This window comes from Staurois parvus, unplaced genomic scaffold (assembly GCF_062004578.1).
Source record: "Staurois parvus isolate SC_StPar_1 unplaced genomic scaffold, SC_StPar_1.0 ptg000011l, whole genome shotgun sequence".
NCBI lineage: Eukaryota > Metazoa > Chordata > Amphibia > Anura > Ranidae > Staurois > Staurois parvus.
Window position 1 is genome coordinate 7,959,462 of NW_028317807.1, and position 14,114 is coordinate 7,973,575.

Consider the following 14,114-nt stretch of genomic DNA (forward strand, 5'->3'; position numbering starts at 1 on the left):
GCGGACAGGAAGTAATCAAAACAAATAGAGATGGAGAATTTCTCTAATGGAAATACAGACAGCACTACAAACCTGACAGGGTTCTAATCCATCTTCACTCTTACAAAGTTTAAAATGAAATAAAGGTTTTTCCTTTAGTTAGTAAAAACCTGTGCTGCAGGATCCCCCCATCCCCCGCACAAGTGCCCCCATAGAAAACTGTTTGCTATGGAGGCACACACTGGCAGGGGACCCAGAAAAAGAGGCACAGAGCAGGCAAGTATAACACGTTTATCATTTTAATATAAAAAAACCTGAAGCTTTAATGTTACTTTAAGCTGACCATACACTGTGTGCACAATTAGGCAAGTTGTATTTTGAGGATTCATTTCATTATTGAACAATAACACTACTCTTGGTCAATCCACAATATTAATAAATGTGCTGCATATATTAATGTTAGCCTGGTTCTCATTTGCAAAATCCAGTCCAGTACTTGATACTCTTGAAATAAAAAATATTTCTAGTTAAAGATACTATATCCAGGTATCTTATTCAAGGTGCCATGTGATGGTGGAACTTGGAGAAGTCATAGACAAGCAGATGCCTTCCTGAGAGGGATGACATGCTGCTCATTTGTAGTCTTGGTCTTGCTGCTGCTTCTCTTGTTGATTGCCAAATAGACGGAAGTAGAGCATGTATGTGGCTAACACCTTCCTTCCATTGGCATGTGCTAGCTTGCATGGAGTTTTTCCAAAGGTTTGTAGCTCTATTAGCATTGCTTAGGCTTTGGTAGCTTTTAGTGCTTTCTGGGGGTGTCCCTAAATAGCTGCAGAAACAAACCACTAAAAACAGAGAAAATCAACGCATACAGATCCCCAAATCCTATTGACAAGGGGCACAAGATAAATGTTCATCGAGTCCAATGTCATAAATGTAATATAGTGCAAATGAGTCCATATAGCACTAGGGCAAGCTCTTGTAGCTGTAGCAGGCTCTGTGTGAAGATAAGGAAGAAAAATGCCTCTAAGTGCGGTATGTAACCACATTTATTCGGAAGCAATGTAAAATCACTCACATTGTGTAAAAAGTAAGAAGGCTCAGGTAAGTGGAGTAATAGCCAAGTCCTCGCTGCAGTGGCCTCGTCTGTGCTAAGGGAGACTGGATGTCACAAGAAAGCCGGCCAGCATGTGAAGTATCTGAAGATGGCATGTGGAGTGCACCTTGGAGCGCCATGTCAGCGTGATGACGTAGGGGAGTCCAGTATGCAAAGCAACGCGTTTCGGAGCATGCGCTAAACCACTAGAGGGCGGAAGCGTGCTCCCTTCTCAAGCTGCGGCCATTGCAGCGAGAACTCGGCTATTACGCCACTTACCTGAGCTTTCTTATTTTTTACACAATGTGAGTGCTTTTACATTGCTTCCCAATAAATGTTGCTACATACTGCACTTAGAGGTGCTTTTTTCTTCCTTGTGTCCCTAAATAGGCCTTTCTTCATCTATATATTTAATTAGGGCCATTAGGAAGGGGATTGTACAAGTACTACTATCACTGGTATATGATGACATTGATAGCATGAATAAAACAAAGGTGTATTCTGCTCCAGTTAATATCCACAGACAATCAGAACTGACAGTAATGTAATAAATGTCATACATTGAATGTATTATACTTGTCATGCTATATTTTGTACACTTGACTATAAATATTCTCAAGTAAGTTGGTGCAGCGCTAAATGGTAATACACTTTAATATACACAATAACATGCCATTTCAAACATATGTGGATACGTGGTATCACCTTAAGGTGATTAATAGTGATATAATTAGTTCAATATGATTGTGTGGATCATGAAGAGATCACAATTCCAAGTGTGTGGACGTCCTGATCCGGGAGTGACAACAGGTGCAAGCCAAACGAATGGATAAAAAACGCACTCACCAGATGTGCGTTTTAAAATGCACAATATTTCATCCTGCGTCACCAGGCCATAGATAGGTCATCAGGTCTCGGGTCAGGCTACCATACGAATCCCCATCCAAGCTCCACAGAAAAGGTCACCAGAAACCGCTACCAGGTATCACCATCAGGGTCATCTTTCCTCCAAATGGGCACTGTGAATGATGGCATTCACACAGAGTGCCCAATAAGAGACCACATAGCGTGATACTGCTTAAGGTACCTTTTATTCAAGGATAATAGGTGTAATGGTAAATTTCAAAATCTCAAAAAAGTTCCAAAAAGTTACTGACCATATATTCAGGATGGCTGTGGTTAGATGTCCAGTTGCTGCAGCCCCCCTGACTATAAATATTGCCTACATAAACGTATTGGGGCTTTCTTCTTTCAGACAGCTAAGCCTATAAATAGAAAATAATCAACGTACAGAATTATGACTTCATTATGAATCAGCTTCTATTCTGGCATTTTGGTGGGTTTTGCATTTTTCTGCCCTGGTTTTAGAGACAATTGGATTGGAGCCTTCTGTGAATATGGCCACCACAATTTTGAATGCTCCTTTATTTGCATAAAGAGTATGGAAAAGTTTACATGCCTAAAAGATTTTTTTATTTTAATATATCAGTAAAATAGGAAACAGTAAAACTTGGGTGGGTGTTCACAATTTATTCCCTTTGACAGGGGTATAAGCAGTTCAATACTTGTTTTTTTTATTTATTTTATTAGCTTTACAGAACAAGAGGGAAAGGGATTTTGATAATTTTTTTTTTTTTCAATGGGGACAGCTGTTTTGGTGACGGCTAGAGACAGGGATTCTCCTCAAATTGTAGATTTCTATTCTATTTATGTTTCTTCTTTAGGACATAAAGGAAAGTAAAATCTCCCTAACACGACACAGACAGAAAATAAGGTGACAGGGTTTTTAAAGTGGAACTTCACTGTCATTCAACATTGACTATTCTGATTCCGTATGCTGCTTGAATTAGTAAATAGATAAGTAAATATTAGTAAATAGATTTTTACATTTCTTTCGTTACTTCCTGGTTTCTATGCCTAGGCAAATGATGTCATGCATCCCAGGAGTCTTCGGGGGGGGGGGGGGGGTTCAGCTAAGCACACCCTCCTGCATGCCTGAGCTAAGGGCAGATGGATCCCAGGAAGTAAATGCTACATGAATCATTTGCCTTTACTAAAGATAGCCATGGCCAGAACTGCAAGGGGTGTTTTTCAAAGTGAATTCTCAGCAAAATAAAGCATGGAGACATGGATGGGTGAGTTTGCTTTCAATATTAAAGATGAATTCAGCAACGCTTTTTGGTTTGTGGTGCTCAGATGCTGTGTAGTTCCGCTTTAACCAACTTTGCTCTATCAAAACTATTTAAAGGATAAATTTGCCATTTAGAAAAAAATATAATGTTACACCCATATTCAGAGTTTAACATGTTCTTGCTGCCCCCTTCTCCTCTGCACCCCCAGACTTACTTGTAGTGTAAATGAAATGCAAGTGCTGATCAGCGCAAACTTAATTCATATACACTGCCTACAGCTCGGAAAATGACAGAGGTATGGGCACAGAGCTGTACATTGCACCTGTGATGTGTTGATTATGTGGGCAATGCTCTGCAGGCTCCTGTTTTAAAAAATAATCACACTTTACCTACAAAGATATGCGCATTTATTTTTTTAATTAAAGGACAACTTGGCCTGCAAAAACTGTAGCTGCTGACTTTTAATAAACACAAACTCACCTGTCCCAGAGTCCAGAGATGTACTTACCTGCGGTGTCCTTTCTCTCCCTGATGCCGGCATCTCAACTGTGGGCACCAGACTGTGACAGCTTGCGGCTTAAACAGTCCGGTGCTCACTGCGCATGCGCGAGTTGTGCTGCGCATCCTGATTGGTCTGGCAGTCTTATGTGACCTGTGATGTGTCTTAGAAGACTATGGAAGGGATGAGGGGACCGAACCTCCGGCTCATTTTGTCTCGGCAAACTTAGCTGGGAGTGGCACATGGTACCTGTCAAAACCAGGTATCTGCTCGCTCCCCCAAATATGGCGAGGTGGGGGGGGGGGCAGAGCTTACACTTTTGGGTGGAATTCCGCTTTAAGACAAATACTATGTATGGAAATGTTATATATACAGTGGGGATCGAATGTTTGGGCACCCCAGCTATAAATTTGTATTAATGTGCATAAAGAAGCCAAGGAAAGATGGAAAAATCTCCAAAAGGCATCAAATTACAGATTAGACATTCTTATAATATGTCAACAAAAGTTAGATTTTATTTCCATCATTTACACTTTCAAAATAACAGAAAAATGGAGTCTGCAAAAGTTTGGGCACCCTGCAGAATTTATAGCATGCACTGCCCCCTTTGCAAAGCTGAGACCTGCCAGTGTCATGGATTGTTCTCAATCATTGTCTGGGAAGACCAGGTGATGTCAATCTCAAAGGTTTTAAATGCTCAGACTCATCTGACCTTGCCCCAACAATCAGCACCATGGGTTCTTCTAAGCAGTTGTCTAGAAAACTGAAACTGAAAATAGTTGACGCTCACAAAGCTGGAGAAGGCTATAAGAAGATAGCAAAGCGTTTTCAGATGTCAATATCCTCTGTTCGGAATGTAATTAAGAAATGGCAGTCATCAGGAACAGTGGAAGTTGAAGCAAGATCTGGAAGACCAAGAAAAATATCAGACAGAACAGCTCGCAGGATTGTGAGAAAAACAATTCAAAACCCACGTTTGACTGCACGATCCCTCCAGAAAGATCTGGCAGACACTGGAGTTGTAATACACTATTCCACTATAAAGAGATACTTGTACAAATATGGTCTTCATGGAAGAGTCATCAGAAGAAAACCTCTTCTACGTCCTCACCACAAAAATCATTATTTGAACTTTGCAAATGAACATATAGACAAGCCTGATGCATTTTGGAAACAAGTTCTGTGGACCGATGAGGTTAAAATTGAACATTTTGGCCGGAATGAGCAAAGGTACGTTTGGAGAAGAAGGGGCACAGAATTTAATGAAAAGAACCTCTGACCAATTGTTAAGCATGGGGTTGGATCAATCATGCTTTGGGGTTGTGTTGCAGCCAGTGGCACAGGGAACATCTCACGAGTAGAAGGAAAAATGGATTCAATAAAATTTCAGCAAATTTTGGATGGTAACTTGATGCCATCTGTGAAAAAGCTGAAGTTAAAGAGAGGATGGCTTCTGCAAATGGATAATGATCCTAAACACACCTCGAAATCCACGGGGGAGTACATCAACAGGCATAAACTGAAGGTTTTGCCATGGCCTTCACAATCACCTGACCTCAACATAATTGAAAATCTATGGATAGACCTTAAAAGAGCAGTGCGTGACAGACAGCCCAGAAATCTCAAAGAACTGGAAGACTTTTGTAAGGAAAAATGGGCAAAGATACCTCAAACAAGAATTGAAAGACTCTTGGCTGGCTACAAAAAGCGTTTACAAGCTGTGATACTTGCCAAAGGGGGCAATACAAGATATTAACTCTGCAGGGTGCCCAAACTTTTGCAGATGCCATTTTTTTGTTTTCTGTTATTTTGAAAGTGTAAATGACGGAAATAAAATCTAACTTTTGTTGACATATTATAAGAATGTCTAATCTGTAATTTGATGCCTTTTGGAGGTTTTTCCATCTTTCCTTGGCTTCTTTATGCACATTAATACAAATTTTTAGCTGGGGTGCCCAAACTTTCGATCCCCACTGTATGTATGTATGTGTGTGTGTGTGTGTGTATATATATATATAAAAATTTTATGTACTATATTGCCAAAAGTAGCCCTCCAAATCCTTGGATTCAGGTGTTCTTGCCCATCTGCACATTATCCAAACTAAATGGTTTGGCTGTCCTTCCACTTTAACTCTTGGCTCTATAACCTGCAGGAACGTATCTGAAGAGAATTGTAAATCTTTGCCAATGAAAGCTTTTCACATTTATATATTTTAGCTTTTTCACTGGAGTTCAGCTTTAACTTGTTCAATCCTTATTATTATGTTTAATTTGTGTTTTCAAGCTTAATGACCTTTTTTGGAGTTTCATTTTAAAGCAATAATTAGTGTACCTAATAGACATTACATGGTTTGCACTATACTGTACTTAGTAATGGATTCATGAATAACTAATATAAAGTAGTGACAAAATGCTGCAGATTTTTATACGTAACGGATTATAGTAGAAATTGTTTGTTGTGAAATGTGCCTGTTTTGTTTTACCGCAATACTGAGCATTAAATGCAGGTGCCTGCTGACTGTAGAGCTGCTTTGTGTGCTGTCTTGTCTGTTCTCCTGTAGATTGTCGCTCCCTTAGAAGAATATTATTTCTCATCTTTTCTGCATGATGAGCCTGCTGATTCCACGTTCTGGAAGATGCTCATTCCGCACGGGGCTGAATCAGCAACACTGTGCTTATGAGAGGACATTAAGACGCGTGAACAGACTATGTAAGACGGGGCATTAGGTATCTGACTGCTGGAGAAAGGAGGAATATTTCCTTTATCTGCTTGCAGTTCTGCTTACTGTAAAAATGAGGCCTTGTGTAGATTAACCCATTACAATGAATCTGCGTATTTTTGACCTTTCTAATTTTAATACTCTAGCCAAAATTATTACACTCTTGCTGTCAATTGTAATTTGTTTGGTGTATGATGCAGTGTATTCTCTTCTTGTAACCTTTGGGCCACATTCACACCTTTTTGGTGCATTAAAGTGATTTTAAAGTTTTGGCTTTTTTTTTTTTTTTTACCTGCTCTGAGCAGTGGTTTTGCACAGGACAGTCCTGATCCTTCACTTCTCAGGTCCCCTGCTGGCACTCCTGGCCCTTTCCTCTTGCTTAGTGCGTCCATAGCAAGCAGCTTGCTATGGGGGCTCCCGAGCCACTGCTCTGTGTGGCCGTTTCACATGGAGCACGGCTCAGCCCCTCCTCTGACCTCTCCTCATTGGCTCACTGGCTGTGATTGACAGTAGTACTGCTGCTTTCTCAGCCAATGAGGAGGGAGAGCCAAGCCCACAGCCCAGTACTGCAGTGAGTACTGGGGGGGACAGAACAGACAGCGGTGACTGACAATCACTGTTCTCTGCTCACAGTGGCTGTGTCTGAACTCAGCGATCAGAGGTCATGTGATCTCTGAGTTCTCACATTTAGAGCAGGCTGGGGACAGATGCAGCATCAGACTGATGCTGCACCCACCTAGGTAAGTATAAATGGGGAAAAAAACGCCCCACTTCTCTTTTAAGGTAGCTCATTTATTTGAATGGGCTGCCAATGCACGAGCACCAGAAAACGCACCTGTGCAATTTTTAGAAACGCAGTGCATCACGAAGCACTGTTGTATGGTAAAGGTCTTTTGAAGAGTACTGAAACACTGCTTCATTTTAAAGTGGTTGTAAAGGAGAATAATAAAACTCCCAAACCTGTTTATACTTACCTGCTCTGTGCAGGAATTGCGCAGACTGGCCCTGATCCTCCTCTTCTCGGGTTCCCCGTCAGCGCTCATGGCTCCTTCCCTCCTGTTGGTGCCCCCAGTAGGAATCCAATTCCTATGGGAGCACTCATGTAGGCTCGCTGCATCCTTTGACACATACAGTGGGACTTGGCCACACCGCCCACTCCCTTGTCAGTGGAGTTGATTGACAGGAGCGGGAACCAATGGCTCTTCCTGCTGGTGTTGATCTGCCCAGTGAGGGGGGATAAAACCAGGAGAACTGCAGCTCTCATGCACAGTGTTGGATCGTGATGGGGCTCAGGTAAGTATAAGGAGGGGGCGGCGATTCCTTTACACAGAAGGCTTTTTACCTATGCAGTAAGGTAAAAAAAAACCTGAGGCTTTAGAACCACTTTAAAGTACTGGAATCCTCTACTCTTCCAACCACTCCATCCCCCACAGTTATTACCTCTTGTACCACTATCCCCTCCCTCCTAGATTGTAAGCTCCAAGGAGCAGGGCCCTTAAATCCCTCTTGTATTGAACTGTATTGTTACTGTATTGTCTTCCACCATAATGTAAAGCTCTGAGCAAACTGTCGGCGCTATATAAATCCTGTATAATAATAATAATATTGTTTTACCTCCATAGGATACACAAGTGTTCCATGCATCCGCATGCAGGCAATCCCATTCATATCAGGACACGGCAGGTACACAGACCCTGCCACTGCTTCCAATTTGACATCCATGTGGGTGCGTATCTATGTCCCTGAACTCAAACCCACACTGCTTGCTCTTGGGGACACGCACCCACATGGGTGTCAAGTTGAGAGCAGTGGCTGCTGCTTCCCAATTGACATGAATGGGACTTGCCTGTACACAGATGTACTGGACACCTGTGCATCCTCTGCATGCAAACCATGCCCCTCACATTTGTGTATGCTTAATTACTCCATGTGAATGGGGCCTAAAACATCTGCTTTTAGTTATATTGCTTAAATAAGTGCCAGTCTAGTAAAGGTTTTGTGTTTTATTTTGTTTTCCAGGAAGCCAAACCATCCAGTGAGGACTTAGGGGATAAGAAAGAGGGGGGTGACTATATTAAACTGAAAGTAATTGGCCAGGTAAGCATTCACAAATCGGAGATGAAATTTGCCCATTTTCTCTAATTAAATGATCTTCATAAACATGTTTAGACAGTTTAAACATATTGAAATTTTTAATTATAGCCGAATTATAGGGTTCAATTCACACCTCTATACTGCCTGCTGTCACATTCCCCACATTCTTCTCATGCACTTACTGTCCCCTCCCATATACTTCACATTCCTTTCCTACATGCACTGCCTGCCTTCATTTTTTCCACTTTCGTTTTCTGCACATACTATCCCCTTTCATACCCTCCACACTGCTTTCCTGCATGTACTGCCTGCCGTTATTCCCTCCATACTCCTCTTCTGCACATTCTGTGCGCTGTCATACCTTACAATTCTCTCCAGTGCATATTGCCTGTCCTCTTACCCTTCACACTCTTCTCCTGCGCATAGTGTCCTGGTTCATATACTCCTTTCCTGTATGCACTGCCTGCCGTTATTCCCTCCATACTTCTCTTCTGCACATTCTGTGTGCTCTCATACCTTACAATTCTCTCCAGTGCATATTGCCTGTCCTCATACCCTTCACACTCTTTTCCTGCACATAGTGTCCTGGTTCATATACTCTTTTCCTGCTTGTACTGCCTGCCGTTATTCCCTCCATACTCCTTCTGCACATTCTGTGTGCTCTCATACCTTACAATTCTCTCCAGTGCATATTGCCTGTCCTCATACCCTTTACACTCTTCTCCTGCACATAGTGTCCTGGTTCATATACTCTTTTCCTGCATGTACTGCCTGCCGTTATTCCCTCCATACTTCTCTTCTGCACATTCTGTGTGCTCTCATACCTTACAATTCTCTCCGATGCATATTGCCTGTCCTCATACCCTTCACACTCTTCTCCTGCACATAGTGTCCTGGTTCATATACTCCTTTCCTGCACGTACTGCCTGCCGTTATTCCCTCCATACTTCTCTTCTGCACATTCTGTGTGCTCTCATACCTTACACTTCTCTCCGGTGCATACAGTCAGGTCCATAAATATTGGGACATGGACACAATTCTAACATTGTTGGCTCTATACATCACCACAATGGATTTGAAATGAAACAAACAAGATGTGCTTTAACTGCAGACTGTCAGCTTTAATTTGAGGGTATTTACATCCAAATCAGGTGAACGGTGTAGGAATGACAACAGTTTGCATATGTGCCTCCCACTTGTTAAGGGACCAAAAGTAATGGGACAATTGGCTTCTCAGCTGTTCCATGGCCAGGTGTGTGTTATTCCCTCATTATCCCAATTACAATGAGCAGATAAAAGGTCCAGAGTTCATTTTAAGTGTGCTATTTGCATTTGGAATCTGTTGCTGTCAACTCTCAAGATGAGATCCAAAGAGCTGTCACTATCAGTGAAGCAAGCCATCATTAGGCTGAAAAAACAAAACAAACCCATCAGAGAGATAGCAAAAACATTAGGCGTGGCCAAAACAACTGTTTGGAACATTCTTAAAAAGAAGGAACGCACCGGTGAGCTCAGCAACACTAACAAACCCGGAAGACCACGGAAAACAACTGTGGTGGATGAGCAAAGAATTCTTTCCCTGGTGAAGAAAACACCCTTCACAACAGTTGGCCAGATCAAGAACACTCTCCAGGAGGTAGGTGTATGTGTGTCAAAGTCACCAATCAAGAGAAGACTTCACCAGAGTGAATACAGAGGGTTCACCACAAGATGGAAACCATTGGTGAGCCTCAAAAACAGGAAGGCCAGATTAGAGTTTGCCAAACGACATCTAAAAAAGCCTTCACAGTTCTGGAACAACATCCTATGGACAGATGATACCAAGATCAACTTGTACCAGAGTGATGGGAAGAGAAGAGTATGGAGAAGGAAAGGAACTGCTCATGATCCTAAGCATACCACCTCATCAGTGAAGCATGGTGGTGGTAGTGTCATGGCGTGGGCATGTATGGCTGCCAATGGAACTGCTTCTCTTGTATTTATTGATGATGTGACTGCTGACAAAAGCAGCCGGATGAATTGTGAAGTGTTTCGGGAATATTATCTGCTCATATTCAGCCAAATGCTTCACAACTCATTGGACGCTTCACAGTGCAGATGGACAATGACCCAAAGCATACTGCAAAAGCAACCAAAGAAGTGGAATGTTCTGCAATGGCCAAGTCAATCACCTGACCTGAATCCGATTGAGCATGCATTTCACTTGCTGAAGACAAAACTGAAGGGAAAATGCCCCAAGAACAAGCAGGAACTGAAGACAGTTGCAGTAGAGGCCTGGCAGAGCATCACCAGGGATGAAACCCAGCATCTGGTGATGTCTATGCGTTCCACACTTCAGGCTGTAATTGACTGCAAAGGATTTGCAACCAAGTATTAAAAAGTGAAAGTTTGATTTATGATTATTATTCTGTCCCATTACTTTTGGTCCCTTAACAAGTGGGAGGCACATATGCAAACTGTTGTCATTCCTACACCGTTCACCTGATTTGGATGTAAATACCCTCAAATTAAAGCTGACAGTCTGCAGTTAAAGCACATCTTGTTTGTTTCATTTCAAATCCATTGTGGTGGTGTACAGAGCCAAAAATGTTAGAATTGTGTCCATGTCCCAATGTTTATGGACCTGACTGTATTGCCTGTCCTCATACCCTTCACACTCTTCTCCTGCACAGTGTCCTGGTTCATATACTCCTTTCCTGCATGTACTGCCTGCCGTTATTCCCTCCATACTTCTCTTCTGCACATTCTGTGTGCTCTCATACTTACAATTCTCTCCGATGCATATTGCCTGTCCTCATACCCTTCACACTCTTCTCCTGCACAGTGTCCTGGTTCATATACTCCTTTCCTGCACGTACTGCCTGCCGTTATTCCCTCCATACTTCTCTTCTGCACATTCTGTGTGCTCTCATACCTTACACTTCTCTCCGGTGCATATTGCCTGTCCTCATATCCTTCACACTCTTCTCCTGCACAGTGTCCTGGTTCATATACTCCTTTCCTGCATGTACTGCCTTTCATTCCCTCCACACTCCCTTTCTGGTCATACTGTCCCTCTTAATATCCTCCACACTCCTATCCTTCACACACTGTCAGCAGTCATAGCTTCTACCCTCATCTCCTGTATATACTGCCTGCCATCATGCTGTAACCCCCCTCCGTACTCCTTTCCTTGACCTGCCAACCTCTGACATATCCGCCACATTCCTCTCCTGCGGATACTGCCTGCTGGTGTACCCTTCGTACTCTCTTCCTGTACACAGTCCCTGCCAAAATACTTTCAGCATTGTTTGTAATATCCCAACTTTGCCCATTTTGCAATGTGCACCCTTTGCTACTGAGCAGTAAATCAGATACTGCTTGTTTGTCTTTCTTGGTAACCAGCTTTAACCAGACCTTTTCTGTTTTTTTAGGACAGCAGTGAAATTCATTTTAAGGTAAAGATGACGACGCACCTGAAAAAGCTGAAAGAATCATACTGTCAGAGACAGGTAATTGAATTGCAGGCTGTGGTTCCCAGTTGTTTAGAACTACATATTTGTCTTATAGTGTATATAATCTGATCTGTCTGTTTATAAAGATTGATCAAACATTTCCTACAATTTAACTGGCTGGTGATAAATCCTGCCTGGGTATCTTTCAGTTTACAAATGGTTTACGAAGGGGTATGCAGTATTAAAAAGAAAAAAAAAAAAAATCATTAAAAAAAACTTTGAAGAATGTTTGTTTCTCCTGCAGCTTCACTAGGGAATATGCCAGGAGTAGTTAAGCAGTAAGTAAGTGAAACTCTTAAAAATCAATATGCTGTGAAAAGTAATAGCAGATTTTCTGCGTCAGCCTTTTTATGTGACTGTGCAGTAATACATGGCAGCCAGTGTTTTTGCCTTGTAATTGTTTGATTGACATATGCCATGCAACTACCTTGATGGAAATAATCAGATGGGTTGAAAATATCTGATCTGTTTTCATCAGTTTAGTGCTGTGAAATGGAATAAATGCTAGTGAAAAATCATCGATCTTTTGGGGATGCGATCATTTCATGCTCAAAGAATGGAAAAAAGATATCTATTCTTAGATTGTTGGGGACCTTGCCAAGTACTGCAAGGCACGGCACTGCATGTTACTTGTATTGGTGCAATGTGGTGCCTTTCATTTGAATGGTGCTTCAATGCACCTTGCTGATGGACGTGCATTGTAGCACAGCATGCATCAATGCCCTCAAATGCAGTGTGCTGCCACAAAAAATGCATGTACCATTTTTTGGTAAGCTCCTCAACACATCTGTTAAGGTGTGTTGGGGTGCCATTTAGACTGATGCGCGTGGCAAAGCATAGTGTGAATGAGGCCCCCAGTCTTTTAAAATCCAATAATTATCAAGAGATTTGTTACATTTTGCATTGTAGTACAGCACACATCAGTGCCCTAAAATGCAGTTACATTTTGGATTGTAGCACAGCCCTAAAATGCAGTTACATTTTGCATTGTAGCACAGCACAAATCAATGCCCTAAAATGCAGTGTGCTGCCAAAAAAAATGCATGTACGATTTTTTGGCAAGGTCCTCAACACATCTGTCAAGGTGTGTTGGGTGTCATTTAGACTGAAGCACATGGCAAAGCATAGTGTGAATGAGGCCCTCAGTCTTTCAGAATCCAATAATTACTAAGAGATTTGTTACATTTTGTGTCTGACATTTTATTTGCAGGTGTGAGTTTATTTATCTTCTATCCAGGCTATCAAATGCTGTTTAGATTTTATACACAGCCAACAAATGCAATCAATGGGTTGAGCACAGCAACTGGATTCACAACAAATATTTTTAGTGTGTTGGACATGTATGCTTTTTAACTTTGTGCACACCCGTTGTGACATTGCTGTTCTCTAAATTATGTAGTTGCTTCAATTCCTGTTGTCATTTTGATAAAATACTGTCAGTTATTGATGTATTGCCTATATGCTTAAGGTTAGGCCTCCATCATGAGTGATATGTGTGCATATGCCGGATTCCAGCGACAAGAATTGGCTGCTCTGCCATTGCAGAGCATTGTTTGTGTGTATCTGCGCCACTAGCGATTACCTGCAGTTACAGATGGATGATCAGCCTTGGAAGCAAACAGATGTAATCCTAGCCGCAAAGATCTGCTGATTTTTTTTTTTTATTTAATATATATGGCCTTAAAGTGCAGCTTGCACCAAAATTATTATTTTTTTTGGGGGGGGGGGAGCTGGCTGGCTTGCACTTTCTTTACGGGTGACCACTGTTTTTGGCATAGAAGGTTAAAGTAGAACTGTTTTAGCTGAAGTTCCACATTAAAGTAGTGACCTGACCATCTTTGTGTTTTATGGTTATTTCATCGGGCTGTGATTTCCAAAACACAGAAGTTCTCTGAAAGAAATATTCTTTGCGTATTAGTTTCTATGTGCTGTTACTGCACTGTTTGACATAAAACAAAAGCTATTATGTTCACCCAACAATTGCTTCTCCTGCACACAAGCCGTGTAATACAGGTTCATAAAGTGCCAGGACTACAATTATTGCTGACCTTGTGTGGATTAAATCTTTTTTTCTTTCCTTTTCTTTTTTCCCCCACCCAC

At 41.7% G+C, this 14,114-nt stretch overlaps 1 protein-coding gene across 1 annotated transcript in view; it reads left to right on the forward strand.

Annotated features, from left to right (window-relative positions):
- SUMO1 (small ubiquitin like modifier 1) overlaps window positions 1-14,114 on the forward strand; it is a 30,831-nt gene that overhangs the window by 8,181 nt on the left and 8,536 nt on the right. The window contains exons 2-3 of the mRNA XM_089670498.1: window positions 8,446-8,523; window positions 11,934-12,011. Coding sequence (XP_089526624.1) covers window positions 8,446-8,523; window positions 11,934-12,011 — 156 coding nt within the window. The remainder of the gene's footprint in view (window positions 1-8,445; window positions 8,524-11,933; window positions 12,012-14,114) is intronic.